We start from the raw sequence: 26,641 nt of genomic DNA, 5'->3' as shown, positions 1-26,641 counted from the left end.
ACTGAGAGGGAAGGAAGGAAGGACGACAGAAAGCCGGCAACAGGAGCCAAGGTCAGGGGTGTGCATGGCAAGAACAAGGCAGGCCCAGGGCTCCCAGCCTCACCGTCTCTCCAGGATCCCAGTGACCAGCCATTCTGGGCCCTTAGGAAAGAAACACAGTTTCAGCAAACACAGCAAGGCAAAGCTGTAGAGAGAGCAACCTATTCCAGATGGAAATGACACCAGGTATTTATCAGCCTGCCTCGATTTGCATGGGAGACCGACCTGTTCGTCCAAGGACGCACAGGCAGGGTGGCTGCAGTCACAGTGATGTACCCCACTCCAGAGTGTGCTGAGCCGCAGTGGCCACGGCTCGGAGACTGGAAGATTTGGGAAGAGTGGGCAGCAAACCACAAAGATGGTCGAACTTGCACTTATCCTTGTCCTGAGCCCAGCTGTCCTGTTTGGTTTTTTTTTTTGCTGATGGGCCCTATGAGTGCATTTTTCCTCCTTTTGGGTTTTAATGCTGAATGTGTAAAACCCCAGGCAGATTGTGTAATGTCCACAGGCCCAGCTGCTCATCCTGCTGCCCATTAAAGGGGAACTGCAGGCCCTAGGGGGCGGAGGAGGGCACCCCAGGATAAGGGGATCCAACAGAAAGGGTGCTGCCACTGGGCGGGCAAACTCCCTCTTGGTGGAGCAAGTGGGAAGCCGCCCCCCCCTCATCCCGGAGATCCCCCCGCGTACACCCCCCGCCCTGGTCCCCGCGCCCCCGCCCAGCCTTCTCCCAGATCCCACTGTTCCTTTTTCCTCACCTGGGGAAGGGCTGGGCCCTCTGTGGGCAACAGCCAAGCCATTTCTCAAGAGCCTTGAAGCCCAAAGCCTCCCGAGCCTTCCGGGGAGCCCGCAGCTGGGCCTGGCAGCATTTCCAGCCCTTCCAGTAAAGGAATGCAGTTAAAAGCAAAAAGAGAGAAAGGAGAACACCACACTCCAGCGTAGCACCTCCCCTCCAAAGCCATGCATTGCGAGGCAAGTGTGCTGTTTGTGATGGACCGGCCGAGTGCACTGTATTTACATTTTTGTGTTCACTGATAATGACTTTCAGATTTTTGGAGCTCTCCAGCTGACAACAAACCCCCAAACCCTCCACCTCCCCATAGGCCTCCCTCCTCCTCCGACGGCGGCGGCGACGACGACGGCGTGGGTCCGGCCTCCTCGCGTCAGCTCTGCCTGATAAATGGAGTGCATTCTATAAAAACCAGGACGCCCTCGGAACTGGAGTGCAGCCAGACCAACGGGGCCCTGTGCTTTATTAATCCCCTGTTCTTCAAAGTGCACAGCCAGGACCTCGGCGGGGGCCCCCGGCGGCCCTGCACCCGGACTCCCGACGCGGATGGCACCGAGAGGCCTCGGTCCCCGCCGCCCCGGCCCCCGCCGCCCGCTATTCAGAGTCAGCCCGCCGGCCCCCAGCTGGCCGGGCCCGTGGCGCCCCCGGCCGGCATGCCGGAAGCCGTCGCCCTGCACCAGCCCGCGGACGCGGCGCGGCTTGGAGCGAAACCCACCCCCGTGCCTCCACCCCGGCTCAAGAAGCAGGCGTCTTTCCTCGAGGCGGAGGGCGGCGCCAAGACCTTGACCGGCGGCCGGCCCCGCTCGGAGCCCGCGGCGGGCCCGGCGGGCGGCGCAGGGGGGGGCCCTGCCCCGGCGGAGACGGAGGCGGAGGCGGTCCTGGCCTCGGGGGATTGCGCAAGGGCCCGGCGCGCCGCCGCCTCGGCCTCGGCATCCCAGCCCCCGTGGCGCGCGGGCCGCCAGCGGCTGAGTGACATGAGCCTTTCCACTTCCTCCTCCGACTCGCTGGACCTGGACCGCAGCATGCCCCTCTTTGGCTACGAGGCGGACACCAACAGCAGCCTGGAGGACTACGACGGCGAGAGCGACCAGGAGACCATGGCCCCCCCCATCAAGTCCAAGAAGAAGCGGAACAGCTCCTTCGTGCTGCCCAAGCTCGTCAAGTCCCAGCTCCGCAAGATGAGCGGCGTCTTCAGCTCGTTCCTGACCCCGGAGAAGCGCATGGTGCGCCGAATCGCCGAGCTGGCCCGCGACAAGCGCACCTACTTCGGCTGCCTGGTGCAGGACTACGTGAGCTTCCTGCAGGAGAACAAGGAGTGCCACGTGTCCAGCACCGACCTCCTGCAGACCATCCGGCAGTTCATGACCCAGGTGAAGAACTACCTGTCCCAGAGCTCCGAGCTGGACCCCCCCATCGAATCGCTGATCCCCGAAGACCAGATAGGTGAGCACCACCTTGCCTTTAAAATACATGTGTGTGTGTGTGTATAGAATCGCTTATACGTGCTGTCGAGAAAAGATACCAGTGGAATGATTTAAAAACAGAAATTCACAGCCGTAGAAAGAAACTTATGGTTATCAAAGGGGGAAGGGGAGGGAGGGATAGATGAGGAGTTGGGGACTAACAGATACACCCCAGTGTAGATAAAAGAGGTAAGCAACAGGGACCTACTATATAGCACATGGACCTATATACTTAATAGTTTGTAATAACCTATACGGGGGGGGTCTGAAAAAGAATGCATATGTGTGTATCTGTATATGTGTGTATATATGTGCTCAGTCGCTCAGTTGTGTCCGACTCTGTGCAACCCCACAGACTAGCTCACCAGGCTCCTCTGTCCATAGGATTCTCCAGGCAAGAATACTGGAGTGGCTTGCTGTTTCCTCCTCCAGGATGTGTTTGTGTATATATATCTGAATCAGTTTCCTACACACCTGAATCTAATAGGACTTTGTAAATCAACTATACATCAATAAAACGACAAATATATATATATATTTGTAGCCTGTGGCCTGGCAGGACAATGTATCCTGTGTTAGTTCTCTTGGGTGGCGTTTTCTCCAGAGTTCAAAACAGCAGCGCACTCCAACCCCTGGGCTGATCTGAACTAGAGACACAGCTTCTTGAAGTTGACTTAATGTTACATACCTGGCTTGGGGGCTGAGCAGCAGGCTCGGACACGTTTGGGGGAGCGACTAATGGGAGCCACAGATGGTTCTTTTCAGGGGTGGACCATTACAGTTGGCTGCCTGATTTTGTGCCCTGTGTGGGCATTAAGGGTCTCCTGAAGGTGTGTCTCAGCAAGCCATGGGGGTTTGTGCTGTAATGGTTGGAAAGTGCCCTTTTACCCTCAGTGTGCAGCTGGGTGAGTTGCCATAGGGAGCAAGCACCAGCGCAACAGAACATGACAGCATCAAAGCCCCCAGGGACCCCTCCCTGTCCCCCTTCTCCCCAAAGGGTAACTGCCCTGAGGGCTCCTAATCGCAGAATTCAATAAGTTTGGGAGTAAGCAAAAGCAAAAAACAAAAAAGTCAAATGGACAAGTTTGTTTTGTGTATCTTTAAAAATAAGTTTCAAATTTTGGAGGTCACATGAAAGGTGTTTTCTCCAAAGTCAAGGGGAAATAACTTTCTTTCTAACCTCATTGGAGAGCTGAATTGCTAATAGTTACTTTGGCCAAGGGAAGATTGAATTTGGCAAGACGTCTCTTTTTCCAGGGCTAGAGTCTTAAGAGATTTTTTTTTAAAACTTCAGAAGATTGACTCTGAAGGACAAATTTCAGAGACCTCATTCACTGGGCAGCAGCAATCAGAAAGAGCTACCCAACATTTCTAGGCCGTTCATAAAGCAAAGCTGGAATCGGCTTCTTTCTGATTGGGTCTGTTTGTGGAAAGTAGTAAACAGCGTGTGGTTTGCCGGTGGTGTCTCCCTGCCTCTCTCTTTCCCCTTCTCCTTGAAGTGAGTTTCAGCAGCTTTTTGATTTTCTCACAAAGGAATCAAAGCCTTGTTTGTTTTCCTGTGGCTTGCGCCTGGGTGGGTGGGGCGTGGTTAGAGCTGGCCTGCTGGAGAGAAAGCTGAAAGGAATGTGCCCCAGGATGTGCCTTGGGGATGGAAATGCATGCCTTCGAGACAACGGAAGAGCTGCCCGGGCCCTCTCCGTCCCCCCCCCCCCCGCCCCCGCCAGAGCCTGCCTCTCAGGGGAGACCGGCTGAGACCCCGCACCGGCGGGAGAGCCAGGCGGGCGCTGATGTCAGCGCTGGGCTATGTGGCCGCAGTGCCAGCCAGCCCACGGAGATGAGGCTCCTCCCTGGGGATCCAGGCCTTGCCTTCCTTCCCCGCCAATGCTGTGAGCACAGACCGAAGCTGCCAGTCCTTCCGGGGGGTGGCAGGGGAAGGTGACAGTTTAGATAGGGTATTGCTGTTGGTTGGAGCCCCGGATCTCATCTTTTCCAAAAACAGATTTGAATGTGGCCAGCAGTCTTTGACACAAACGCTTTGCTGCTCTGGAAAGATAGAGGTTTCCATCTAAAAATCTAAGGTCCTGAGGAGGAGGGAAGCTGACATCCAGCCTGCCTGTCCTAGCGATGGCAGTAGGTCTTGGCCTCAGCCCTGTGAAGCAGGCTTCTGTGCGCCCTGGAGCACGGCTGGGTTCTGCCAGCTGGAGCCAGGTGTCCAGGGCTATACCGACCTAGCCTGTGCAGCTTCTGAACTTTCTTCTTTGGATTCAGAGCCTGTTTTTTTGAGGGGACTTTCCTGGTAGCCCAGTGGTTGCCTTCCACTGGACCACCGGGGAAGGTGAGTTTAACCCTTGGTTGGGGAACTAAGATCTCATGTGCCTCGTGGCCAGGAACACAAAACATAAAACAGATGCAACAAATTCAATAAAGACTTTAAAAATGGTCCACATTAAAAAAAAATCGTATAAATTAAAAAAAATTTTTTTACTTTGTTTATTTGGCTGTGCTGGGTCTTTGTTGCTGCACAGGTTCTTCTCTAGTTGTGGCAAGCAGGGGGTTACCCTCTAGTTTCGGTGCATGGCTTCTCGTTGTGCTTCTCGTTGTGACAACTTTTGTTGCAGAGCACAGGCTCTAGCGTGCAGGCTCAGTAGTTGTGGCACACGGTTTAGTTGTCCAGCAGCACGTGGGATCTTCCTGGACCAGGGATCAAACCCATGTCTCCTGCATTGGCAGGCAGATGCTTTACCACTGAGCCACCAAGGAAGCCCCCCACCCCAATTTATTTTTTTTTAACCTTGTGTTTTGAACCTTACCCCTCTTCCCTGCTGGAGAAGGTGATGGCACCCCACTCCAGTACTCTTGCCTGGAAAATCCCATGGACGGAGGAGCCCAGTAGGCTGCCGTCCATGGGGTCGCGAAGCGTCGGACACGGCTGAGCGACTTCACTTTCACTTTTCACTTTCATGCATTGGAGAAGGACATGGCAAGCCACTCCAGTGTTCTTGCCTGGAGAATCCCAGGGACGGCGGAGCCTGGTGGGCTGCCATCTCTGGGGTCACACAGAGTCAGACACGACTGATGCCTCTTAGCAGCAGCAGCAGCCTCTCCCCTGCTGGTGCCTATGTTCATATTTTCTCATAAGAAACTAAGGAGATTGGAAAACATTGTTTAATTGTGTTATACACCTAATAGAATACGATATTTGTCAATTATATCTCAATGAAAATTAACTTAAACATTTAATTTGTAAATTCAAGGGAATTAGAATAGTAGGCTCACCATTGGTAGAGGCAGCTCAGAGTGCCACTGTCTGCAGATGTGTGGGTGTACCCAGACAACACATTGCCACAGTTTTTATTGGTTTGTTTTGTTTAAGTTTTTGCATTAAAGCAGATGCTTCATCATATCTGTTGCTTCATCAATGAAACCATTATTCTGTTTTGAAAAGTGCAGAGAATGTGCTGGGCTTTTGAAATTAAGAGGAAGGCGAGCTAAAGCAGAAGGTGACCTAAGAAACTCATCACGTGCCCAGTTGTGAGGAAAGATGTGATCCTAATGATTAGAAAACCAATCCCCTTAAATGTGCCAGTTTAGATTCGGACTCTGGCAAGAAATTGGAGTCTCAGTGATCTGTTTTACATATTCCTAACTGAAGGGCTCACTACTTAAATGTGCCAGTTTAGATTCGGACTCTGGCAAGAAATTGGAATCTCAGTGATCTGTTTTACATATTCCTAAATGAAGGGCTCACTAGTTTACTAAGACCTTGTTAACACAGTGATTCCTTTGAGCTGTGTTATCAACTCACGGTTGGTACCTTTGTGTAGATTTTGTTCTGCAAATTCAGGAACGGAGGTCAAGATGTATAAAGTGACTTGTGGAGGGTTATGCTTCTGGTGGGTCGGGGAGATTGGATTCAGCCATGGTCTCCTCTTGTTTATCTGTTTATTTTCACCAATTTCACTTCCTGGGAGGTTATAATTCACTCTGAGTGGTTTCACTTTAAATGCCACCCCCAGGATTCCAAACCTCAAATTTCTTCAGAACCGGTGTCAACTGATGCTTGTAAGACTTTTCAAGAATACCAGTTGGGTTTCTCTTCTTCAAAAAGAAATCTAGTCCTGTCCTCCTTTCCCATAGCTTCTGGTGGAGAGGGTGCTGAATGAGGAGGTGGGAATGTAAAGTCTAGATCTACAGAATTCCATCCTGAAATTAAGGACGTTGAAGGAGGTGTTTCAGTGCTAAAACCCACGTAGAATTCCATCACACATATGTGAAAAAGAGCCATGTGAGTGCATGTTCATTTGGTGTTTGGATACAGTGCTAATCTTCCTCAGTTGCACAGAGAAAAGCCAATGAAAAACCAAATAGCTCTCACCCAGCTGCTGCTTTGTCCACGTTCTCCTGCCATAGCCCTGTAGGTCAGCTCTTTCCAGGCGAGAATGACGTGATAAACAGTCTCAAAGCTGTAAAACTGCCAGCCTGAATGGTGGTGCCCTATCATGGAGAATTTGACTTCTGTTTAGACTGCTCTTTAAAGCACTGCCACACAAAACCCTGCCGTGTAGAGGTTCTTGAGCAGATGCTGGTTGGTTGACATCAGCTTTGCTCTCCTGACGGGAGGATGAAATAAGTTCCCATTCGACCCAGCTCCCTCTTGATTCCAGGGCCGTATATCATGTTTCCCTTGTGGCAAGCTCTCTACCCTCCACTCTGCAAAAGTGGTACGTGGAGGGACAAGCAACTGCTTTAACAAAAGCATGTATACCATTTGGCATCCTCCTCAAAAGCCCAGGATCGGTAACTTCATGGACAGAGTGAAGTGTACTCACTCCTGGGTGCCCCGCCCAGTAAGGTATAGACCCTGTGACATCATTTGTTATCCCAACACATGCTCCTTATTGGTGGATCTCTTTCAACCAGTGAGAGAACTTAGTCCCAACTTTCTGGTAGTGAAATCTACACTTTGCAGAACTTGTTGCGTTTTTGTGGATACTGTTTTGATGGAAAAACAGTGGAAACAGTGTCAGACTTTATTTTTTTGGGCTCCAAAATCAATGCAGATGCTGATTGCAGCCATGAAATTAAAAGACGCTTGCTCCTTGGAAGGAAAGTTATGACCAACCTTGATAGTATATTAAAAAGCAGAGACATTACTTTGCCAACCAAGGTCCGTCTAGTCAAGGCAATGGTTTTTCCCGTGGTCATGTATGGATGTGAGAGTTGGACTGTGAAGAAAGCTGATCGCCGAAGAATCGATGCTTTTGAACTGTGGTGTTGGAGAAGACTCTTGAGAGTCCCTTATACTGCAAGGAGATCCAACCAGTCCATTCTAAAGGAGTTCAATCCTGGATGTTCATTGGAGGGACTGATGCTAAAGCTGAAACTGCAATACTTTGGCCACCTCATGCGACGAGTTGACTCACTGGAAAAGACTCTGATGCTGGGAAAGGTTGGGGGCGGGAGGAGAAGGGGACGACAGAGAATGAGATGGCTGGATGGCATCACCGACTCTGTGGACATGAGTTTGAGTGTACTCCGGGAGTTGGTGATGGACAGGGAGGCCTGGCGTGCTGTGATTCATGGGGTCACGGAGAGTCGGACACGACTGAGTGGCTGAACTAAGTTTTGATTTTCTTAAAGCAAAAGAATTTTTTTACTTCTGATTTGATATTAATCTTAAGGAAATCCCTCTGTTTTCAAGTCTTGTTTCAAGAAAAACAAAATTTTTCCAACTCCCAAAAATGTTAGTAATCCTCCACTTTCTATTTCATTCAAATTGCACACAAACACTCAACAAAGATATAGATAAGCCAACTGTATTTCTAAAAGTCAATAATGAAAAACAAGATATGGTTTTGCTTTCTTTAGTGGCTGTCAAAATGTGTATTTTTTCTGAAGAGTATTACCATTATTTGAAGAAAAAGTAGCCTGAAACTCAATTCCCACATATTTCAGAGAGAACATCAATTTACTTACATGAGTATTTTGTTTTCTTTATAGAGAAATGATACTGAAATGTGGTTAAACACCAGAGAGCATAGTGTGCGTAAGAAAGAAGTCTGAAGTCATTCCTTGAGCTTTAAACAATTAAAACTGCCTTGCTTCATATCATTCTTTTAATGAGCATTCAAGCCTGGGGATTCCCAGGTGATGCAGTCCTAAAGAATTTGCCTGCCAATGCAGGAGAGTGGGTTCAATCCCTTGGGTTGGGAAGATCCCCTGGAGGATGAAATGGCAACACACTCCAATATTCTTGCCTGGGAAATCTTCTGGACTGAGGAGCCTGGCTGGCTACATATAGTCCATGAGGTCTCAAAGAGTTGAATACGCCTGAGCATGCATGTGTAAGTCTAACTCAAGCTTCAGTATCTAGTGTGATTTGCTTTTAATTTTGAATTCAGAGTTTGGTTTAATCCCTTGAGTTATTGTGTTACCTGCACTGTTTTAGACAGAGTCATTCTGCAAGTTGTAGGCCGAGAGGCATAGTGTTGCAGAGTTAAGAGTTAAACCACCTTGATTCTGACTTCTGATCTAGTCCTTGTGTCCTTGTCAACTGAAAGGAGAGGATCTCTTAGTACATTATCAAAAGGTAAAGAGCAGGAGAAAGAGCGACCTCTTGCAGCCTAGGAAAACCACGTCTATATTATTTTTGAAAATTAGTTTAAATAGATAGAAGACTGCCCCTCTTTTCCTGACTATAGCTCAGACTGGACTGTGGATTCAAGTCCCAGCTCTGCTGCCGCTGAGCTGTGTGTGCTTGGTCATGTGTCTTAACCTCTCTGTGCCTCCGTTCTTCACCTGCTGCAGGCTTACCAGACACCACTGTGACTGCTCCACCGACACTCACTCCCCTCCTGAATTTCCAGTACCTGCGGCATTTTCCTGACACTTTCTTGTCCCACCTGAGCCAGTCCAGCTTGGATGGAAAGGGTGGGGTTGGAGAGGGGATTAATGCTTGCCCCATTCTGGGGAAGCCACCCTCAGGCAGAGAATGAGGGAGCAAGTGTGTGAGGCCCTAGCTGCCTCCCCTGGGGGAGCTAGCACTGAGGCACCCCTGTGCTACCTCTCTTCCCAGTGGTAACTGGCTAACAAAACACAGGGCATTGGCTGCCTCCCTGCTTTGGGGACCAGAGCTGCCTGGGCTCCTCTCCCAGGGGAACCACTCAACTCTAATCCTTTTGTCTCTGGGTGGGCTTCTAGAAGACCCAAAGGAAAACACATAGGAGTTATGTATTCATGTCAGTCAAAGGGTAGTTTAAATACATGTAAAGTACATAAAAGTGTTTAGAATGCTTGGAAAGCACTGAGTAACCCATCCAGTTCAGCCCTGATCTTTAATCCAGCAGCTGTGCAGCCAAAGGTGACCATGTTAGCACCGAAAGACAGAACCAGCTCCTTTTGCCCTTCTTGAACAGAGCGAGGGCCACTATGCTATCTCCTGGCTTCTTTGCAGTAGGAACAACCAGGTTCTCCACCATCCAGGGAAAGTCATTTAACCTCTGTGCCTCAGGGAGAGGGCCCTCATTCATTGTGACGGGGCTAAGCAAGGGCCGGCACAGAGCACAGGCTTCCATACTGCCCCTTGTCCCAGGAATTGCTCAAACAGATGTCCCCATCAGTATTCGCCATGGTGCATGTTTGTACTTCACAGTTTGAGTTCCCCACAAAAAAGGTCTGCCTCTTGTCATCAAATGTTAGCTTCTATCTCTTCTACTTTACTTTCTTGAAAGAATGCTAGAACTTGAATAAGCCAAGAGGCTATATGACCTCACTTCATCTTTGATCTTTGTCATGTAGGTTGCAACCTGCCCCTTTTGGACATCATGTTGTTTAGACTCTGGGTTCGGTTAGAATTCCTGGAGAATACCGGGAATTATTTTGTTTTAACCAGGTTCAGAGCGCTCCTTCTGTCTTCCCTGCCCTGGGTGAGGAGTAGATGGCAGTTCAGAAGTTGCAGGCAGTGACAGTCAGGGAGGTGAGGTGATGAGGCCAGAGTCACTTAGAAAGACACAACTGGGCCGGCTGCCAGGCCACCTCCTCTCACTCTTTCTAAGACACGCGCCTTCGCTGAACTTAGCTTCTGGACTTTCGCTTCCTCTTTGGCAGCAGGGGGGGAGCAGAAAGTGTCCAGACGAGCTAATGAGTGAGCCTGTCCTGTGATGGGTCCCCGTCTCATGCCTGACTTTCTCTGCAATCCATGCGTCCGATCAGAGGGAAGTAGACTGTAGGCTTCTGTCCTCATTCCTAAGACAGGGCAATCATGTCATGGCTCTAGAGGCCGACATGTTTAGCGCTTCCTGTAAATCACTGCATTTGCAGGTCTCACTAAGGCAGGGAGCTCTAGGCGGATGCCCCTGACTACTTCCCTGATTGGATGAACTTTAGAACCAGTTGATAGGATCTCTATGAATATTTTCAGAAACTGTGTTTCCAGTGGGTTATCCAGTTAGCAATCGGTTTCTAACACTCAGAATGTTGCAGTGCAGACAGTTCTCCTGCATCTTTTAGTTTCTTTGTAGATAAACACAGCTGACATAACCAGTTCTTGGGCTTGAATGCTGGCTCCCCTTAGTACCTATGTGGCATCCATGTCTCTGGGTTTCCTCAGCTATAAAATAAAGAAATCATGGTCCTCCCACCAGGGGAGGTCCTCCCACCATTTTCCCCTCTTGCTTCATAAGCATGACCTTCTTTTCCTATTGGAGAGACTCATTCAGGTACTGGGTCCTTGTCATTTGGACTTTTTTTCTTATTCATTGTATTTATTAAAGATTTGTGAGGATGGGGAGGGGTGGTTAGGAGTGAAGACCTGAAAAAGAAAGCAGAGAGACCAGTTTTTCTTATTTCTAAATTATAGGCTTTTAAAAATGTTCTAAAAATTTCTTTCTTTGGGGATTTTAAGGCAATGGGTCCTGGATATCGACCCTCCTAGCAGATTTCTTCCTGTTGCATTTCCTACTAAGAGTGGAGTTTGTGGCTCAAAGGTCAGTATCAGCACCCCTTCCCTGGGGACAAGGATGAGTTGCTCAAGAGACTCACTCAGCTGGCTGGTGACGAGCTGTCTGCTGTCAGCCCCAGGAACAGCATAGATCCTTTGGAGATGGTTTGTGTGCACACTCTGGCCCTGAGATGATCAGACTTGCTCGGAATTTAAAAGTTGCCCTGGGGGTTCAAGGTGAAAAGCCCAGGCTGGTCTCTAGGTGCTTTCTGTTGGTTTGATTTATACACATGGCTATTGAGGTTTAACGTATACCCATGAAGTGTATAAATTTCAAATGCTCAGCTTGACGATTCTTTGTCCATGTAGCCACCATAGGCATCTACCGTCTCCACCCCCTGGAAGTGTCCCCCGAAGCCCCGTTTATTTCTCAGGGCGACTGCCATCCTGACCTGTCATCATAGATTGGTTTTGCCTGTCCTTGAGCTTTGTGTAAGCATCGTGCTAAAGGAGAGAACTCTGGCTTTTTTCACACAGATTGTATCTTGGAAACTCAGCCAGTTGTGTCCGGAGCAGCAGCGTGCTCTTTTTCATGGAATGAATCTTCCATTGTCTGCATTCCATTTTCTGAATTCCAGTGTGTGTATATCTCCTGGCATCCATGCCATTGGGTTGGGCCTTATGAGTAACGCTGCTCCCAACATTCATGTGCGTCCTAATTAATGATTGACGTGGCTTTCTCCCCGCTTGGTGACCTCCTTCCAGCAGAGGGAGGGGTCACCAGGAATGTAGCTACAGTATCTTTGGATAGAGCAGTAAGTGGTGAATGTTTATGAAACACCATAAACTTTAGAACTAAGAAATCATTGACTTTGAAAAGCAGGGTGTTCAGTTTTATGGGCTCAAGCAAGCCATTAGACATCTCCAAGTCTCTGTTTCCTTATCTATAAAAAGCCCTAATATTCATATTGTGCAAAAATAATAGAGATACTGTAGAATTAGACAAGATAATGAAATAAAGCCTAGCCCAACTGGGCACTCAATGTTAATTACTGTTGTTGACTTTTCATCCTAGTAGCCATTGGAAGTGAAGTCAGAGATGCTATATGACTTTCTAGTTTATTGACACAGCATAACCAATGCAAACTTGGTTTTAATTTGTTTTAAAATAGTAATTTGTTTTAATGCCAGATGTGAAGAAATGTTGTTCTGTTTTTCTTCTTACTGTATAACCTCTTTTGCTTCAACCTTGGTTTCTATAGGTATGTCCTGCTTAGATTTCTCTTTGTCCTTGATCTTCTAATAATAGGTGATCATTTAGAGTCCTTGTCATCTGATGTCTGTCAGGAATGCCAAGGGCCAGAGAGATAACTTGGCTATTTCTGTGGGTTCCAGGATGAAATTGTATCCCCAAGTTGTCATATCCTAGGAGTGCTTGCTACCCAGGCAGCTTTGTTGAGAACATGAAACATTTGAGATGGAAAAACTGATGTGGAAGAAGCAGAGAGCTTCTCTCGGCACAGACCCTCTTCAGACCAGAGCCCCAGCTTGGTGGCCCTGGTTACTGTACCGTCAGCCAAGAAGGCTTCTCCACTGGGCAGGCCATTCAAAGAAAGAGGGGGAAATAATGCCTCCCACACCTAAGGGTATTACCTAATTCTGAACAGAAACGCACTTCAAGAATTTTTAAATTTTCATTTCGAAATCAGCTCAGACATTCAAAAAAGTTGCAAAAAGTCAATGAAGAAATCATGTCTGCCCTTCACCCGGATTCCCCGTGTTAGTGCTTTTCAGTTGATACCCATGCGTGCACACACACACACACACACACACACATGCACACATCCCCTCCTTTTATCTAAACCGTGAGAGCTAATTGCAGGCATTGTATCCCTTTTGGCCTAAATACTTAGTGGGTATTTATCTAAAAATAGGGACATTGTGTTACAAAACTGCAGTAACATTAACTTTCATTAACTTTCACGGAAGAGTCATTCTGTGAAAAAGAGCACACTGTTGCTCCAGACACAGCTGGCGGAGTCTCCAAGATACAGTCTGTGTGAAAGAAGCCAGATTCACTGTTAACGATATTATCTAATCTGCAGACTTTATTCAGATCTCATCTAATGCCCCACTATGTCCTTTATGGTAAATGACAGAAAGATTTCTTTGGTCCAGAATGCAATCCAAGATACCGTGTGTATTTAGTTGAATTTTTCCCTCAGGAAATATTTTGAGGGAGCTGGTACCCTTGCTATTAGCAAATCCTTCTTTTAACATAACACATTTGCTTAGCTGTTCACTGGCTCTTCAGTGGAAAGACTGGGTCAAAAGCATACCTTCTAGAATATTCACCTGTACTTCTGGGTGAGAAGGTGTAAAAATAGTTAAAACAAATATATTCAGTTGTATTGATTGCATGCAAGAGAGACTATAAGACTGTTAGGGAAGATTCACCCTTCATGGCTTTACTGAAGAAAAAAAAGTTTGGTGTGCGAATGCATGTGTGCTGTGCTTAGTCACTCAGTGTCCGACTCTTTGCAATTCCATGGCCTGTAACCAGTCAGGCTCCTCTGTCCATAGGGATTCTCCAGGCAAGAACACTGAAGTGTGGGTTGCCATTTCCTTCTCCAGGGGATCCTCCCAACCCAGGGATCGAACCCAGGTCTCCCACACTGCAGGTGGATTTTTTACTGTCTGAGCCACCAGGGAAGTCCGGTGTGGAAATGATGTGGGGCTAAATTTTGGTTGATTGGCTGTGCAGTTGGGACATGTCTGCCTGATAACCAATGCACGGAGCTGCGGGTGTGCATTTCCAGAAAGCAGGCCTTACGTTTCTCCTTTCTTCAGACAATGGTCACAGTAGCTGCGCTTTCTTTGGCAGATGTGGTGCTGGAGAAAGCCATGCACAAGTGCATCCTGAAGCCCCTGAAGGGCCACGTCGAGGCTATGCTGAAGCACTTCCACGTGGCCGATGGCTCATGGAAACAACTCAAGGAGAACCTGCAGCTCGTGCGGCAGAGGAATCCCCAGGAGCTGGGCGTCTTCGCCCCAACCCCTGACTTTGTGGATGTGGAGAAAATCAAGGTCAAGTTCATGACCATGCAGAAGATGTATTCCCCAGAAAAGAAGGTCATGCTGCTGCTGAGAGTCTGCAAGCTCATCTATACTGTCATGGAGAACAACTCAGGTGAGGCTACCACCCCATCCAGGCTCTTGGCCCTCCAATGGGCTGGGACGTGTTGGGCTTTCCAATCCCCAACTGCTCTTCCTTTCAGCTTCTTGACTTCACCAAGGGGCTCACAAAAATGCAGGTGTTACTCTGGTATCTGGCAAATTAGTCCACATGCAACAAACTAACAGCATCAAAAATCCAGGGCAGGGCAACAAGAGTTTTCTACAATGCCAGTTTATAAAAAGCCTTAGTTCAGAAACTGCCCTGGCAATTCAGTGGTTAAGACTCTGCACTTCCAACACAGAGAGCAAGAATTAGATACCTGGTCAGGGATCTAAGATCCCACATGCCTTGTGGCCAAAACATCAAAACAAATAGAAGCAATATTGTAACAAATTCAATAAAGACTTTAAAAATTGGTCCATATCCAAAAAAGAAAAAAAAAACCTTAGAAAAATTATGTTAAGCTAAAAAAAAAAGATTTAATCCAGGGCAGTGGATACAGACTCAGTCTTGGGGTCTGAGTTGAGACCCTGGCTCTGGGAATGGGTTCATTAACTGTGGGGCTTTGGTCTCCGTAATCAACCTTCCAAGTTGCAGTTCTGTTCTTGTCTTGGATATGATCCTAGCCCTCCTCCTAAGGTGGGCATTAGACAGGTCAATGTTTGCACAGCCCCAAGCGTGGTGGAGGTAGTTCCAATTATTCCTGTTGTTACTGCATTCTGGCCAGTGAGAGCCTGTGTCCGTGATGGCATCTGTCAGAAACTTGGAGCGTTCAGCTCTCATTACAGTCATTTATCGGCCATCCCTTCTTTGTTCTGAGCTGATGCAGTGCAATAGGAATTCACACGTGTCGGCCCTCGGGTTTCCCCAGGGCTGCTGCATGTAGATGCGAGAGTGACCCTGATTTATGGGTAGTGATGAGCCCTGTGGTACCCCAGGTCTTGGGTGAGCCTTTTTAATTCCCTGGATGATCAGTGTTTCCAGTGATAAAAATCACTTCATGGAGAGGCAGCAGAGAGAAAACAGAGGCTCTGTTTCTCACAGCTGGAGGAGGTCACTGTGGGCATGCACTTTGCAGATTGTTGAGCAGAAACGTTAACATGTGAGCTCCCGGGCTGGTGATGCTGGTGGATGAACACTGCCTCTGAAGCATACTTCACATGCAAGAAATGTTATTTTCTTTTATTTTTTGGCTGAGCCAAGCAGCATGGGGGTCTTAGTTCCCCAATCAGGAATTGAACTTGTGCCCTCTGCCTTGGAAGTGCAGAGTCTTAACCCCTGGATGGCCAGGAAAGTCCCAAGAAGTGTATTTTCTATAGTCTGTCAAATTATTTATAAGAAGACCCCACGTTATATCTGCACAGGATTCTGTTCTCAGGCAGTTTCTCAACCTCAGCACTAATAACATTAGAGCTGGCTAGTCCTTTGCTGTGGGAACATCCCACTTCCTCTAGGAAGTTTGTCGGCATCCGGATGCATGCTATTTGCACGCCCACCCTCCAGTCATGAGCATGAAAGATGTCTCCAGACAATGCCAGACTTCCCTGGGAGACAGAGTCACCGCTAGTTGAGAATCTCTGTCATAATAAAACAGTACAGACTGATCATTTTTTTGGTCAGATGTTAATCAGATGTATTTATTCAGTGTACAGCGATTGAGCACATGTAAGTCACACTGAAGACGGAGAAGGACATGTGTTCCTTGCTCCAGTTGGATTTGGTCACTATGTTTTGGTTAATTTGCACAGAAAGCAATAGGAAGGAAGACACGAAGGAGAAGCACAGTAAGTAGACACTTACGCAAATGTTTTATTTTGTCACTTGCTGAAAAGTTAAACCCTTTAAAGAAAAAAAAAAAAGGACTCTTTTATTGCACATGTGTGCGTGCTCAGTCACGTCCGACTCTGCGACCCTATGGACTGTAGCCCAATAGGTTCCTTTGTCCATGGGATTTCCCTGGCAAGAATGCTGGAGTAGGTTGCCCACTCCAGTAGATCCAGGGGATCTTCCTGACCCTGGGATCAAGCCTGTGTCTACCTGCCTCTCCTGCATTGAGGCAGGTTCTTTACCGCTGAACTACCAAAGAAACCCCATTCTATTGCTTGCATTGAGGCAAATCATGGAAATGGGAAAACAGTCTCCCCTGTGTTCATTGACTCGGACATTCATCCTGAAATTGTGAGTTAGGGTCGGCCTCTGATGAGGGCAGTGGGGAGGAGCCCTCCCCACTGTAGGATTCCAGAAACACCCACCTCACTTCCCCTGCATGGCTCTTTGCTAATAAAAGCAGCAAGTAGGACATGAAAGGGAGAAATGCAGCTAAAAATACCCTGTCTGTCCCCCGCTTTCTTCCTACTCCAGGGAGGATGTACGGAGCAGATGACTTTTTGCCAGTCCTGACCTATGTCATAGCGCAGTGTGACATGCTGGAGCTAGACACGGAGGTCGAGTACATGATGGAACTTCTGGATCCGTCCCTGCTACATGGAGAAGGTAGCAGACTTTTGGAGAAGTGGGAGGAACTGGGTGCTTTGCTTCAGTTTTATTTTCTTTTCTTTGTAAATTGAGGCAGAGTTCGCAGAACATGAGATAACCATTTGAAAATGAGCAGTGCAATAGCCTTTAGTACATTCGTGGTTAAACCAAAATTAACTATTTTAAAGTGGACAATTCAGTAGCGTTTAGTCCAGTTGCAATTTGGGGCAATCCTTCAACTCTTTTCAGCTCCAAAACATTTTCATCCCCCCAAATAAAACCTCAGATCCACCTGGCACTTACATGGGTGCTTCTTGACATATCCAGGGTTAACGACCGTTTTAGTTTTGTTCATTTATGAGAAGGTACTGACTTTTTTCCAGATTACAGAAGTCATAGTGTTGGTCACAGAAAATTTGGAAAAGTCAGAAAAACACACAAAACAATGCAACCCTGCCATAATTACACTTCACCAAGATTGCTTAGTTGCAGTAAAAAAGAAAATAATAATAATACCATTCAGTAGAATCAGGACCATTTTTTAAAAGAAATGGTTTCTTTGATTTCACAGGGAGGCTGTAAAGGTTTGCTGCAGAATATTTCCACTGCCAGCACAACTGCCCACTGTTGTGTCATGAATCAGACAAAGGCCTATCTTTTGTTTTCATCTTTATTTTTTAAATTTGGTTTTCAAGATGAAAATAGCATCAGTGATTTCCTTTCCTTAAAAAAAAAAGATAGCACCTGCTCATTATTAACATAAAACCACAGTGGAGTAAAAAAATCTGGGCGATTTGCTTTCAACTTTGTCAGTTCAGTCATCCTTCTCCTGTCTGCCTCATTCCAACACGTCTTCACAGGAATCCCTCTCCTTACACATGGGTTAGGTATTTTATCATGGAAATAATTAGCGTGTTTGTCACCATGGTACACAGGCCCGAAATAATGAGGACTCTTGAATGAGCTTGTCTTAAAGGGGAGCAGATCGGAGCTTGTTCGGCCTGTGTGTCCTGACAGTTCATTTCATGTATCTCAGCCCACATGGACTCTGAGTGATGAATTGGCACCTAATATTTTTTCCTCTAGTGAGTTTTAGTCTGGGCTTGAGTAAAAAGGTCTATTCACATGCCGATGGGATTCCCCAGGGAATGTATCATCCTGGAATTTTTCCTGGAGGAGACGGCAGTGCACTGTCACCCCCCAAACGTGTGCATTAGTTCCCTTGGTCCCCAGGGCCTGGCTCTGGGTCAGAGGGTATGACCTCCAGGGAGCCCTGTGGTTCCCCCTCCACCCCTGCAGGGACCCGCTGACTCAGGACCAGAGATGAGTATCTTTTCATCCATCCCTTTACCTCTTCCCAGTTTATCTCCCCTCATTAATATAAACTGATGCTGAGGCTGGACCCTCCTAGATAAACTGCCCAGACCCTGCCTGGAGCCTTCCTCCCCGGCTCTGCCCTCGAATTCCCAGGAGGGAGGAAGCATGTGGCTTTGTCCAGGGACCAGGAGGAAACATACATTTTCTTTCTTCCACGGCATTATTATTATAATTGTATGTGCATCAAGGATTTTTTTGAGCTTCAGTCATGTTTAATTCTAGTAATAAGTGTGCTGAACTCTTGGGGCTTTGGGGAAAGGGCATGCCAGCTTCCCTCAGAAAATTACCATTCTGTTGCTGACAGTGTGTACTTGGGACAAACACGTGCTTACATCCTGTGACCTGAGGATGGAGACAGCCACTTCCTGTCACCTTTCCCAGCATTTTTCCAGAGTGAGGCACTGCCCAGGGTACTGTGTCAGTGACAGGTGGGCAGGTCCTCACCTCCGGGAATCACAGAGAAAGACAAGGACGCAGCTAGAAAACACACAGAGCAGTCAGTCAACTCGGGGCTTCACTGGAGCCGCCTTCACTCAGCTATGTCCTGCTTCTTGGGCTCCTTGCTGGGAGAACCGGGTGGCCCTGTCAGGCTGGCAGACCAGGAGGAGACGCACGGCTGGTCCTGCCCTGCATCCTGCCCCACTGCCCAAAGCACAGCCCACATCAGTTTTCTGCTGTTTAAGCAGGTAGTTTCATTTACGGAAAAGACGTCATAGAATCCCTTTGACGCGCACAGCCCAAGTGGCAGGGTTAGTTTTGCTGAAATTTAAACCTTACTTTAATTGCATCCACATGTTTCCAAGTGTGGTCAGTTTTGTGCTTCCAGCATTTGGAGTTTTCTCCTCAGTGGCCTGAACTTTGAGCCATGGAGTGAAAAATTTGACATTCAAAGGAAACCACCCCGCTCCCCAACTCAGCAGTCATGGTCCCTCCAAGTCCAAGCTCCAATTCTGACACCTCCACAAGCCTCTTGAGTCCTTAGGTCCACACTGGTTTTTCCTGAAATCCTCTGTGTCACATTTAAATTCCATACTACTGAGTTTCCCACTCAATCATGTGATTTGTTCATGGGTAAAATATTTAGTAAAACTCAACCACTTGAAACTCTACTGTGTGCCGTGGGGGCTGCCCTAGGAAGCTTACAGCTGAGTGGTAAATCTGCTAAATTAGTCAGATGACTCTGAACAAAAGGCTGACTACGATGGATGCATAAAAGGTATGCTGCTCAGAGTGGGCGAGAGAATGCTACAGTAAGTGATAACCTCCAGGGATGTCCCTCGTGGTCCAGTGGTTAGGACTTCACCTTCTAATGCAAGGAATGCAAGTTTGATCCCTGGTCGGGGAGCTAAGCTCCTACATGCCTCCCTGCCAAAAAACCAAATCATAAAACAGAAGCAATATTGTAACAAACTTAGCAAAGACTTTTAAAATGGTCCACATCAAAAAATCTTTATAAAAAGAAATGACCCCCAAATCTCTGCCAGTGACCTGAAAACCACAAAACTGTTCCTCAGATTCCATTTCCAGTGTGACTTAGGGGGGCGTTCAACTCATTTCCTAGATAGTGGATCACCTGCCGTCTTGAGTGTTGCCACTCGTTGACCAGAGAGAAAGTTCTCTAGGGTCTTGTGTTAACACTCAATACTTTGGTGATAGAAGTGACACTTGGCAGACAAAGTTCATTTAACCACAGCTAACTTCTGGTCCCTGCATGAATAACACGCCAGTATATCCGTTTTCTTTTAATGTATTTATGGAGCAGGGACTCAGATTCTTATTTTTACAAACGCAGCCCGGCTCTGTACCTGGCTCAAGGTGAAGATTCAGCAGGCGTTTGGACGAAGAATGTCTCTCAGTCCACAACGAGCAGTGTCCAGTTGCGGAGTTTGTGATAAACATCTAGTGCGCCCTCTAGCGTTTCTCCAGCGAAGAGCTTTACAAGTTCCAGAAAGGCACCTCATCGTATTGGGTTAGCCAAAAAGTTCTTTCCGGTTTTCCTATAACATCTTATAGGAAAACCAGAATGAACTTATTGGATAACCCTATAGTTTAGGACCAAACTGTGAACACATTTACGTGCCTTTCAGAGTATTGTAAGTGTTTTTAACACTCCCTCAGACATAAGGAGGCTTCCCTAGTGGCTCAGCTGGTAAAGAATCCGCTTGCAATGTGGGAGACCCCAGGTTCGATTCCTGGGCTGGGAAGATCCCCTGGAGAAGGGAAAGGCTACTCACTCCAATATTCTTGCCTGGAGAATCCTCGTGAACAGAGGAGCTGGTGGGCTACAGCCCATGGGATCACAAGAGTTAGACACAACTGAGCAACTCAGCACAGCACAGACATAGAAAATCATTCCCAAATGCACCAGCAAAAGGGGCGTTACTTCCTTTTCCTTGTAAATTAACCTTTTCCTAAATGTCCTGTTCTGTGAGTCCCTATGTAAGGTAAGAAAGGGAAACATAAGGGAGAGGTTTTTTTGAAAAACCCATAAGCACACTTGTATATTGTGTATTTCTTTCAAAGTGTATAGTTCACTTAAAATTTAGAACATATGAATTCTTAAATGAGAAGCTTCAAAGCAGGTGTTGCTGGGAGGTGTGTGGACTCCTGTTCCTACTAGAAAGTGTTCTGACCTCAGCAGTGGACACTGCCGCCCTCACAAGCCACCACTCCCCTCCCCCTCAATATGTCAGGCTCCAGCGCTCTGATCTTTTCTGGCAAAGCATTTTCACAGTTGCACTTTGGTTGATTCTGTGAGTCTCAGCTTTGGAATTGAAATTCCATCAGTGAAAGCAGGACCTGGTCCTCAGTCCCCAGGCAGTGGCTCAGGCCTGGGTTAGCTGCACATCCATGGGGTGGAATGCAGGAATGGACAGAAGAGGATTCTCTTGCTCAAAAAAATGCATGTGGAAGAGAAGGGGCAAGGTGGAGCCTGACCGCCGACTCTGTGGTCACCCTCCTATGGTCCCCAGAGGTGAAGCCCTGGAGAACTCACTCTGTCTGCCCTTTCCAGGAGGCTATTACCTGACGAGCGCCTATGGGGCCCTCTCCCTGATAAAGAACTTCCAGGAAGAGCAGGCGGCGCGGCTGCTCAGCTCCGAGGCCAGGGACACCCTGAGGCAGTGGCACAAGCGCAGGACCACCAACCGGACCGTCCCCTCGGTGGATGACTTTCAGGTGCGTGGCCAGCAGCCGGGGTGGGCCCAGCTGCTTCCTCACGGCCCACGCGGCTCAGGCCCCCCCGCCCCTGCTTCATCCGATCATCCAGTGGAAAAGGGATATTTTAAACCACCTTCTGACCTTGTTGTTTCACTTCTCTCTTTTCCTTAGAGAGAGAGAGAGTGTGTGTGTGTGTGTGTGTGTGTGTGTGTGTGTGGATTTGGCCCAAGTTTTGCTGCCCTTAAGGAAATAGTCAAATGAGGACAGGATTTCCTCCTGAAGGTTCAGCGTGGATGCTGAGCACTGGGCACTCAGGAAGTCTACAGGAAGGATGCTTTTGGCACAGGTGGCAGACAGGTGACCTGCCTTATGGAAACAGCCCTGCAAGGCCCTGCGCTTGACCTGGCCTCTCTGAGAAGATGGAGGGGTGCAGTGACCCCCTTCCTTTTTCCTCTCCCCGCCCCCTCCCCCCAAAACAGAAGACCCTAGGGTCTCATCACAGTGTCAGCTCTGGCAGCCTGGTAGGGCCAGAGCTGAAGCATGAGCATCTGAACCCAATCTTGCCTGAATTCCCCAACCAGAATTTTCTCTGTCCATGAACTGGTGCTGGGAAGGTGGGGTTCCTTTGGAGCATGCTTCCTGGAGAGGAGAGGCGGGTTGAGGCTGTAGAAATCTTGACCCAACACAGGATCGCTTCATGGGCTCACAGTCTGTAAAATGATGAGCAAGTCTGCACAGGTCTTCGAATACTATTTCAAAAGCTTCCAGCAGATCTGTGAACCCGGACTGTGCTTTGCGTTCACGTACCATGTGGTGGATTCCCAAGCAGGTCAGATTTGTCTCCATGTCCCAATTCACTTTCCTTGCCCTTTTTGCCTTTTTAATGCTCTGAAAACACCCAAAAGGTACATTTGGTTTAAAGGAGCCTGTTGTGGAAAGGCAGGGTCCGCAAGGTGTTCTTGAGGATAGCCGTTTTCCCAGAAACTTCCTTTCCAAGCACATAAATCTAAAGGGCAAGAAGGCATCCTGTGCACCACCCACCCTGGGATGGTTGAAGAACATCCAGGTCTTAAGGGATTTAGCATTCACGGGCCCTTGGGATGCAGTGATTGTCAGCCGTCCAGGCAGGGGGTTCCTGAGGCTACCCAGCCTCTAAAGAGAAGCATGGAAAGAGGGTAGGAGAAAAAATGCATGTCCTTCCAATTCCCACCATCCCCCAGTCCCCCATCTCTATCTGGAGCTTCTCAGCCAGAGATCCCTGGAGTCCACGGAGCCCTTGTCTTACACACACCCCTCCCCACCGGCCTCACTCACCTTGCAGACAGGCATCTTCTTAGAATAGGCCCAAGACTGGGATTGTCGGCACTCAGCTTGGCTGTAGGAGCAAAGCCAGGAAGCGAGGCTGCACTCGGGACACCTAAGTCAGGCTCACAGACACACGCGTCTGCTCACTCTGGAGTGGCAGCGCCTCACCTCATGGGCAAGAGGCTGGAACGCTGGCCCCGCCACTCGCCCGCTGTGTGGCCTGGGGCAAGTTACCTAGCCTCTCTGTGCCCCAGTTTCTTCCCTGGTCAAATGGGGATAGTGTAGGCCTCCTCCACAAAGTCCTCTTCAGGAGTCAGTGAGTGAGTGCACAGCGGGCCTGTGGACCACGTGTGCTGGGGGTGGAGGAGCGGGGAGGGGTAAGTAAAACAGGGAGGTGTGTACTCAGAGGTGCCCCGAAACATTCCGGTTCAGAGCCTCAACTTTATCATTCATGTGCGGAGCGCACTGTCCTTCCCGAGAGAGCTCTCTTTTCCGTCAGCCCAGGAAACCCTCAGGGGAATCTCATGGGACGCAGGCAAGGGCTTCACTCCCCTTCACGCCTGAGTAGGGTGGCCATGTTTTGAAAAGGAAGATGTATTTATTTTCTGTCTGAAAATCCGATGTAACAGGGCCTCCCCTCTTTTACCTGGTAACCCCCGCTCCTGAAGAAGTGGAACTGAAGAATAATTCGGGGCCACGGACTCTGGGAGAACTGGGCAGGAGGTTGGGACACCCTGGCCCTGGTCAGGACCCTAGTCCGTCCTGTGATGCCGCTCACCAGGCACTGCTTATGACATGGGGCCTGCCAACACCCCCTCTGCCCAACCCCTTCCATTTCCACATGGCAGCACCCTGCACCCAGTCAGCGCATCTCCCAAGTCTTTCCAGAGAATCCGTGTTCCCCCCACCACTACCACCACCAGCTTTTCCACAGGGCACTCAGAGCCACCTGGAGCCTTGCATTGGTTTCAGTGGTGTGAAATTGCCCTTAGGGGAGGGGTAGGATGGTCAGCCGTCCGCAGTAACACCACAGCCCCTGCTTAAGCTTTGTAAAAGGTAGTCCAAAGCCAACAGGGCCTGTGCTCTTGTGTCCTCATGTTATGTGTCTCGCCCTGCTGTCCTGGTTCAGGCTCTTCTGCCCTTTGGTTTCTTTTTCAAGCTGGGAATAAACCCGGCATCAGTTCTAGTTAACACTCTTTTTTTTTTTTTTTTTTGGCTTGTGAACAACAGAAATTTATTTCTCACAGTTTTGGAGGCTAGAGGGACAAGATCAGGGTAGCAGTACGTTGACATTCTTTACCAGGAATTTCTCAGCCCAGCTTTATGAAAGGGATTGAAAGAGCAGGGCTGAACAGACGTCCTGCTTCTGACATTTGAGATGAATTACAGGGCTTCCCTGGTGGCTCGTTGGTAAAGAACCTGCCTGCCAGTGCAGGAAACATGGGTATGATCCCTGGGTTGGAAAGATCCCTGGAGAAGGGAATGGCAACCCACTCTAGTATTCTGCCCTAGAGAATCGCATGGACAGAGGAGCCTGGCGGGCTACAGTCCGTAGGGTTGCAAAGAGTCGGACATGACTGAGTGACTAAACAACAGCAGTGCAGCAACCCAGACCATACAGTGTGTTCTCCACTGTCCCGATTGGGATCAGCCCCCTTCCCTACCTGGGAGGCCTCGTGTCCTGACACTGGACGTCCAGGTGCGGCTCACCTGCCACCTCTCCTTGGCATCCCAAGGGTTCACCTGTGCTGTCTCTCTTCCTCTTCTGACTCTGTCCCCCCAAATCTCTTCCCCCACCCCCCTGCAGAATTACCTCCGGGTTGCATTCCAGGAGGTCAACAGTGGCTGCACGGGAAAGACACTCCTCGTGAGGCCGTACGTCACCACTGAAGACGTGTGTCAGCTTTGTGCCGAGAAGTTCAAGGTGGCCGACCCCCAGGAGTACAGCCTCTTCCTCTTTGTGGACGAAACGTGGCAGCAGCTCGCAGAGGACACGTACCCGCAGAAGATCAAGGCCGAGCTGCACAGCCGGCCACAGCCCCACGTCTTCCACTTCGTCTACAAGCGCATCAAGAAGGATCCTTATGGCATCATCTTCCAGAATGGGGAGGAAGACCTCAGTGCCTCCTAGGGGACTCGCAAGGCTTCCCAGTGGTGCATCCAAAGAGGGAGACTTAGGAACCTGGCGTCTGGCGTCCACGGGCTTGTGCAGTCACCTCCTTGAATACCCGTGACCGAGCCATCCACAGGCCCACTTGGCCAAGGGCATCTTTAACCACGACTCCCCAGCAAGCTCGCTGAGGTTCGGCAAAGAGGAGGACCTGTCCTTCAGAGGTGGAGAGTTGCATCCAGTGGTTCAAGTGTCTCCGGATGGCTTGCTGCCTACCCCTCAGCCAGGTTTTGGGTTGGCTCACGTGTGTGTATATGTACTGAACAAAGATTTAAGTACCAGCTCTTCTCTCGAGTTCAATAGCAGGCGTTTGACAAGACTGTCCGATGCAGTGCATCAAGGACCTCTCAGTTCTGTGGATGCCTTCATCCACCCTTCCTTCCTTCCTTCTTTTTTTTTTTTTTTTACAAAGAGCCTTTGTGTTTTTATATATTCCATAGAAGATTTTATAGCAGTTGCAGGTAAACTGTCAGGATTGGTTTTTAAAATATTTTTGTAACTTTTAAGATATTCTATAATTATGCATGTGATTTTAACATTGAATGATGCAAAAAAGAAATCTCTTGCTGGATTTGAGAGTATTGCATTTTAAAAGTCTCTCCTCCGTAACTGGATGTTCTGGCCACTTTGTGGGGAGAGGCTGCTGGGTTTCTCACAGCGGTGTATTTCTGACACTGGCCACAGGATGCCTTTGAGAATCTGATGTGCTGTTGTTACCTTGTTCACGCTCAGTGCTATCACATTGTTTTGTGTTTTCACCAAGTGATGCTGAGGATCAGGAGAGAAATGAATGTAGAGAGAGAGACTGAGAGGGAAATACAGACTCTTAACAGAAGACTACGGAGTGGAGCCTGCTGGTTCAGGCTCCTTAAAGAAAGTGGGAAAAGGAGATAGGAGGAACCACCTATGCTGAAAATACTGTAAATATGCAGTGAGGTTTGCAAAATCTGTCCCATGTTATTTGCTTTTGGAAGCAATTTTGAAAACCCCACGAGGGAAAAAAAAAAATTAAGAGCAACAGTTTTTTTTCCCCCCTTTTCCACATAAATCAAAACGAACAGCATCAAATTCTTTGGGGGCAGAAACCACATAATGTGAGTTTCATTGAGTTAAATAAATACCGTTTGGAAAGGAGTTTGCCAATGCACCAAAAAAGCCTGTCTGTGTTGTAGGAATGTGTGTTGAAGTTCAATTTCTGTTTTATGAAACCTGTTTGGGTGGGGGTTGGGGGGTTGCCCAGAGAATGAGTTCTTGTATTCGCGTCATGCAGGTAGTTATGGAAATATGTTACTGTACTGTGTAAAGATGCCCAGTCATCTGATTTGTTTGGCTTTCTACTTTGTACCTTTTCAAGCTTGTGCTATACATCTGGAACCCTCAACACATACTGTGTTGTACTTCCTTTTGTAAATGATTTTTAACGGAGTTTTGCACATAACTCTTTGTCATACTGTACGATAATTCATGTGTGAAAATAATTCTTGCAATATCCTCACATTGTCTCTTTTTCTTTGAGAAGCGGAGTGTAACAATGTACCCCAGAGTGTTATGTAAAACTGGAATCCACACTGGTGTCTGTGGTTAGATAATCCTCAGACAGGAAACAGAAAAGTTTATGTTGTTGTTTTCTTTTTTAAGCCAGCTCGTGTTCTGATAGGAGGCAAAAATCCAGCAGCAGAAGGAAAAGATGGTCTTCTAACCTGAAAGGATTTGGTGTTTCTGGGAGCCCTGCAGACACTCCTCTCTCCCC

General features: G+C 48.2%; 1 protein-coding gene across 11 annotated transcripts in view; it reads left to right on the top strand.

Moving 5' to 3' along the window:
• Positions 1 to 26,386, top strand: part of RIN2 (Ras and Rab interactor 2) — a 208,786-nt gene extending 182,400 nt beyond the window's left edge. For all 11 annotated transcript variants that reach the window (XM_088844028.1, XM_055430532.2, XM_055430541.2 and 8 more), the window contains 5 exons: positions 1,085 to 2,269; positions 14,112 to 14,417; positions 16,767 to 16,898; positions 21,271 to 21,434; positions 24,529 to 26,386. In XM_088844028.1, the coding sequence (XP_088700154.1) occupies positions 1,085 to 2,269; positions 14,112 to 14,417; positions 16,767 to 16,898; positions 21,271 to 21,434; positions 24,529 to 24,852 (2,111 nt within the window). In that variant the 3' untranslated portion in view covers positions 24,853 to 26,386. The remainder of the gene's footprint in view (positions 1 to 1,084; positions 2,270 to 14,111; positions 14,418 to 16,766; positions 16,899 to 21,270; positions 21,435 to 24,528) is intronic.
• Positions 26,387 to 26,641: the final 255 nt, after the last annotated feature.

This window comes from Moschus berezovskii, chromosome 15 (genome assembly GCF_049115385.1).
Source record: "Moschus berezovskii isolate FMDL1 chromosome 15, NW_MosBer_1.0, whole genome shotgun sequence".
Classification (NCBI taxonomy): Eukaryota; Metazoa; Chordata; class Mammalia; order Artiodactyla; family Moschidae; genus Moschus; species Moschus berezovskii.
The sequence above is the reverse complement of the archived record's forward strand: the minus strand, read 5'-3'. Positions and strand labels throughout refer to the sequence as shown.